We start from the raw sequence: 6,111 nt of genomic DNA, 5'->3' as shown, positions 1-6,111 counted from the left end.
TAATAATAATAATTTATGCATTTAGCAGACGCTTTTATCCAAAGCGACTTACAGTGCATACAGGCTATATATTGTTTTACCAGTATGTGTGTTCCCTGGGAATCAAACCCACAACCTTTTGTGCTGTTAACACAATGCTCTACCAGTGAGCCACAGGAACACTTAAAAAAAATCACTCTAGAAAGATTTCGAAATCTAAATTTAGAGATCTATCGTTAATGGGTAACAGCTATCAAATTAAAATGTGCATGGGTTCACATTCTTTATGCTTGGCATTTTTGAAGTGCATTAACGGGATTTGGTTTAAATCATAATAATCTTTATCAGCTTTATTATTATTATTATTATTATTTTAGAAACTTTTTTTTGGTTAATATTACATTTTTACTAATTTCTAAAGAGTGGTTTACATTTCATAAAATGTTACATTTTGCCAGATTTACAGTATTTTGGGTTTGTGCCCAAGACATGATGTTAATTCAGAAACACTCAAAACGCACAAGGTCCCAAGTCCATACTTTTTGATCCCCGAAAAAAATGGTAAATGTCAATGTATTTTTTTTTAACAGTCCCTCATGTAAATACCATCTACAGTATATACATACACTATATATGCCAGTTCACTGTCCATTATGTGTACACTGCCCCCTAGTAATATTATTCTGACACTGCAGATTCACTACTCAACATTATATACATTATACCCTCAACATTATATACATTATAAGTAAAGTACATTCGTTCAAGCTTAATCTGTAAGGCTAAAACATTGCAGTTGCACCTTTTGACAGATGTAGTTTATTTCACTCACCATCTGACATTGATAATAACTACAGTACATCAGAGGAAAGATTTTGTACAGCATACTCAAAAGTTCCGACCAGAAAATGAAAAAGAACCAGTTGAGGCTTAATAAAAAGGTAAAACACAAATTAGACAGAGACACCGGTGCAAATATCATTGTACCATTCCAGTGCAGTTAGGTCTACAGTACGGTTGCATTGTGAGCTGTGACGTGTCATAGTTGCATTGGAAAGATTCGCACAAAAAGAGTCGAACTTTGGTCAACAAACATCAGAAAAGAGCTGACATCAATATAAACAAATAATTTAAGAGCATATCGGTTCAGTCCAGTCAACATGACGTTCACAAACACATGTGCTTCTTAAACGCACTGCTCATACGGCAGTCTGTGATGCCCAAAGCCCAGCTTCAGGAAGGTGCCACATCAACAACCACTTATTGACCTACAACATCCCCCTTTACGGTCAGCAACAGCTAAACAGGACACTTCAACACTGTACATGAGGAAATATACAGCAGTTACAACAGGAAGCTCTCCTCTGAATCGCTGCCAGAGTTTCGGGAAAGAAGCGTCACATTGGTAAAGGAAATTCTTGTAGGAAGCCAAAACCTTTACAGTGACCTTCTGTTCTCATCAGTGAATGCCGTCCTCTAAAGATCCTTTCACTTGCCAGATCTTCACTGTCCGGTCACTGTGAAAAAACAACGAGAGAACTCAAATGAACAATTTATACAGTTTCACTGCACACTATAAAGCAGTGTTAGCAACCGTTTTCTATATTTTCTGAAGAGTAGGTGAGTGACTGGCCGATAGCTGCCACAATGCTAGGCTGTTGTGATTCCTAAGTGGTTGCTAGGGTGATGCTACACAATTGCTAGGGTGTTCTGGTGGTTTTTAGCAAAAAATTGTTGTATTTGCCTTGGCGGTTATTGTTGTTAGATTGTTGTTGTGTGGTTAGAAATAGGTTCTGAGTGGTTGCCAAGGTGTTGCTAAGCAGTTTCTAGGGTGTACTTGTGGTTTTAGCACATTATGTATGTTATTTATTTATACAGTTACCAAGGTGTTGCTATCCATTTGTAAAAAGTTTGCTATGCAGTTACTATGGTGTTTTAATCATTGTTAGCACATTAGCTAGCTAATATACAAGTTACTAAAGCAATAAGCCCCAAGAAGCCGTGGTTTACAGTGAATTTATAACAGCTAAGGGGCGTTGTTAGGCACGACATGAAATGGAAACCCCCTTAGCTGTTATAAATTCACTGTAAACCACGGCTTCACTGGGCTTATTGCTTTTATAAAACGGTTATTCCATATACGTAGTTAGGTTTCACAAAATAAAACAGAGCAAATAAAGTGTAATGATATTAATAAAAACAGTATTCTTCCACCAAACAATGTAGTTCCTCAGAAACAGTTGTGGTTGCAACAAAGTGGTTGCCAAGCAACACACAAACGTAAACAAAGGTGTATGTTTGTAGAGTAATTTACAACAGCTTCGAACGCGGCTCAACCAATCAGAATCAAGGACCGGAACCATCCGTTTTATAAATAATGTATTGGCACTACTAGGAATTTCATGACAATGTAGCGACAATGTGCGATTGAATGTGCGTAATGTTGTCCGTATGATTTTGTAAGTTTATAAGATAACCAAGAACATTCCAGTTATGTACTATATTCAAAAAACCTTTGGTAATTTCATGACTTATTAACTTATGCATGTCCAGACAAAGAATAATAAGAATAATAAGTAAAAAAAATAAAATAATAATAATTCCAAAAATTTCACATTTCTGGTTGCCACAATCAAATTGATTATGTTGCCATACCAAAAGTTTGGTCATCGGGTTATGTTGCAGTTACGTATTATAGTTAGCTGGGTTGTAATATGGCTTTGTGAGAATTATAGGTGATTACCAGGGTGTTGCTATGCAGTGGCTAGAGTTTCAGGTTGGGTTGTTACCAAGGTATTGCTAAAGTTGTGTTGAGTGGTTGTTAGCGTGGGTTACTAAGGTATTGCTATGCAGTTGCTAAAATGTTCTGACAGTTTCACATTGTTATGTATTTGGCTGGGTTGTTAACATGGTGTTGCTATGCTTTTTCTAAGGTGTTTTGAGTGCATATTAGCATGCTATTATGATATTATTAGAGTGCTCTGGGTGGTTGTTGTTAGCGTGTTGTAAGTAGTTAACGTTGCTAGTTAGTTGCTTGTGATTTGTAGATAATTTATTTTGTTTGTTTTATTGTCTGAAAAGTTTTTAAAGTCTATTTGTTCGTAATTTGAGGTGTCATTCATGTTGTAGCACATAACAAAATAAGTTGTTGTTTAATACTATACTACATACAGCATCTAAGGCCCTGTCCACACGAACGCGGTTATTTTTAAAACCGTTGCTTTTTCTATGCGGTTTGGCCGTTCGTCCACAGGCAAATGCAGCACCAGGTTACTGAAACCGAACATTTTTGAAAATGCCTGCCAGGGTGAAGATTTTCAAAAAATTTTGGGCTTGTGACGTCGGAGCCTGCGCTGTTAACTCCGCCTACTGGAAACTTTTTCCGGCTCCTGATCTTTTGCGTTTTCATGTGGACTGAGATTTTTTTTTAAACGGAAGAAGGAAAAACTCCATTTATAAAAATACCCGTGTACGTGTGGACATGGCCTAAGACTGTAAGATCTGTTTATTTGTATTTTACATATATATATGTGTGTGTTCTTTGTTGGTGTCTGAATGGCTGTCACTCACTCTGAGGCGGTAAAGAGCTGACTGCTGTTTGTGCAGATGTCATTGACAGAGCTGTCATGACCCCTTATTTCTCCCAGAGCTCTAAGCGTGTCTGTGTGCCAGAATTTGAGCAATCCGCCCTTGCAGCCACTCATAACAGCGCTGGAGCCAGGGACCACCGCCAGAGAGCTCAGCAGATCTGAATGAGCCCGTTCTACCTGCTGCAATATGAAGAAAACATGCAAACAAATCAAGTACAGCAGGATAACTGAAGGTGTGAGGCTTTTCCTATATTCAGTCTTTATGTGTGATAGTTAAGAGTAATTTCTGGAAAAAAAGTCAACTCTGTTCCAAATACTAGTAAGCTGTTTACTGTCTGCAAATGGAAATATCTGAAATCCAAGGAACCTCTGTTTCAAACAACTGCTACTAAGATGAATGGAAAGGCTAACAAATAGCTTTCTCCAAGTATTAAATACTTCCTTGATTCGAATAGAGTTTGGCATTAGCATATTTGCTAAGCTAATTACTTAATGAAACACCAAGAAATTGGACTAATGACAATTGATTCCAAATGTATGCAGCATGTTATGCTAGGCTAACATCTTAATCTTCTCATAAGAGCAATTCACAGTTGATCATTTCCAACAGAGTTTTGTGTTAGCATGTGGCTAATCTGACACCTCGAGACTCCATAACCTTAACCATAAAAATGCACATCACACAAATATTCTGTAAAATAGCCAAATTTTAATGAGAATAACATTACCATTTTCTAAGAGTACGTTTTCAGTATTAAATGAAACAGAGGTATATTTATAACAATATTTTATCTTGATTCCATCATCTTGAATGCTAAGTACAAGGACTGATTATCTTCAAAGAATACATGCAATGTTGCCTTACACTTGAGTCACAACCAGATCTTAAAAGCAGGCACCGTAGTTCTGCTGCATACAAGTAGCTTTGGAAATGATGCCTAAATAAATGCTGCTTAGGTAGGCACCTCACTAGGATTTGGAACACAGCCAAAGCTTTTATCGCAATCCTGCCTTTCCTTGCAAAGGTACTTACCTCTTGTAGCTGTTTGTGGGTTAAGTCCCATTTTTTAATGCAGGAGCCTCTGGCAGCAGTAAAAAGTGTTTTGCCGTGAATGGCCAGAGCCTCCAGCCCATCCTGATGGGATGGGTCGAAATGATGTGTGGCGCTGATGCTGCCCTGAGCGCCTTCCACCACATCAAACATCTGCAACACAAGAAAAAAAAAGCCTTAGAGATGCATCACAAGTCATAAAGTTACAATTACATAATATTTCTACTTCAATTCGTTTTTTTAAATATAAACATAATGGTGGCTTTCATAAAAACTTGATGGATTTATTCAAACATAAATTAAACATTGAAGAACAGTAAAATGTATAATGAATATGTTATATGGTGCATATATTTAGCAAAATGCCCCTCTCTACAGTTTATTTTTCTATCTGACTAATGAATTTATGGTCACCAAATATGTTTGTTTCTGAGGTAAATGTGACGATACGTGACATTGTTTACAAACCGTTATATTGGTGTCTTTGTGCAGCTAAAACACTGACTGAGCGATTACATGAGACAGGATACGAATTGTAAAGTTGTACTCTTTCTTTTAACTTACCTTCGGATGTTTAGTCATGTTTATTTTGTGCTGAAACCGGTATTAATGTGGAGGAGATGATCAGTTCACGTGCGCCTCGCTCTGCCGCTTTTATTGAACTGAGGCGCACCGAGCTATAGCGATCTGTCACTCCACATTAAACAGGGTTAAGTCCCATTTTTTAATGCAGGAGTCCCTGGCAGCAGTAAAAAGTGCATCGCCGTGAATGGCCAGAGCCTCCAGCCCATCCTGATGGGATGGGTCGAAATGATGTGTGGCGCTGATGCTGCCCTGAGCGCCTTCCACCACATCAAACATCTGCAACACAAGAAAAAAAAAGCCTTAGAGATGCATCACAAGTCCCAAAAAGCATGTCTATCAGAGTCCGAAAGCATGTTCCTGGATAGCCATTTTGTTTCTTGTTGCACTTGAGGCCATATTAATAGTTTAAATTACTGTTTGTGTTCAAGCATCCATAAGAGCTTCAACAGCTTGTGTAATTGTGCATGAGCTATGACCAAAAGGTGAAAATTATCATATGGAAATCAGCATGTGCACCCATAGGGACTCTTACGTTAGTTCACAGAGAGTGTGTTATAATGTCCAAACATACCTTCACGGTGTGATCTTTTGAGCCTGTTATGACCACATCTTGACCCTTCCCTGCCAGATCTACCATAAGACACGTTACCGGCCCCAGATTTCCCGTCAGTTTCCCAGTAGATACAAACCTGTATACAACACAAACTAACTTTTACAAACACAAACTTTTAAAATTGGTACAGATAAAAGGCAACTTAAAAATGGTTACAGAGAAAAAGCTAGGCACTGGGCAACTGGTAGAGGACACACTACCCAACACAACAAAACTAGTCATGCATGTCAATTAGTAGGGCTGGGTTTTGACACAAATTTCACGATTCGATTCGATTCTCATTCACAAGCTTG

General features: G+C 38.0%; 1 protein-coding gene across 1 annotated transcript in view; it reads right to left on the bottom strand.

Annotated features, from left to right (window-relative positions):
• Positions 1-789: 789 nt before the first annotated feature.
• Positions 790-6,111, bottom strand: part of LOC107730293 (kinesin-like protein KIF21A) — a 27,211-nt gene continuing 21,889 nt past the window's right edge. The window contains exons 26-30 of the mRNA XM_016541084.1: positions 5,777-5,894; positions 5,360-5,481; positions 4,603-4,651; positions 3,550-3,749; positions 790-1,496 (exon numbers count right to left, since the gene is read on the bottom strand). Of these exons, the coding sequence (XP_016396570.1) occupies positions 1,439-1,496; positions 3,550-3,749; positions 4,603-4,651; positions 5,360-5,481; positions 5,777-5,894 (547 nt within the window). The 3' untranslated portion in view covers positions 790-1,438. The remainder of the gene's footprint in view (positions 1,497-3,549; positions 3,750-4,602; positions 4,652-5,359; positions 5,482-5,776; positions 5,895-6,111) is intronic.

Source organism: Sinocyclocheilus rhinocerous, unplaced genomic scaffold (assembly GCF_001515625.1).
Source record: "Sinocyclocheilus rhinocerous isolate Xijiao unplaced genomic scaffold, SAMN03320098_v1.1 scaffold2413, whole genome shotgun sequence".
Lineage (NCBI taxonomy): Eukaryota > Metazoa > Chordata > Actinopteri > Cypriniformes > Cyprinidae > Sinocyclocheilus > Sinocyclocheilus rhinocerous.
This window is presented reverse-complemented; position numbering and strand designations above follow the sequence as displayed.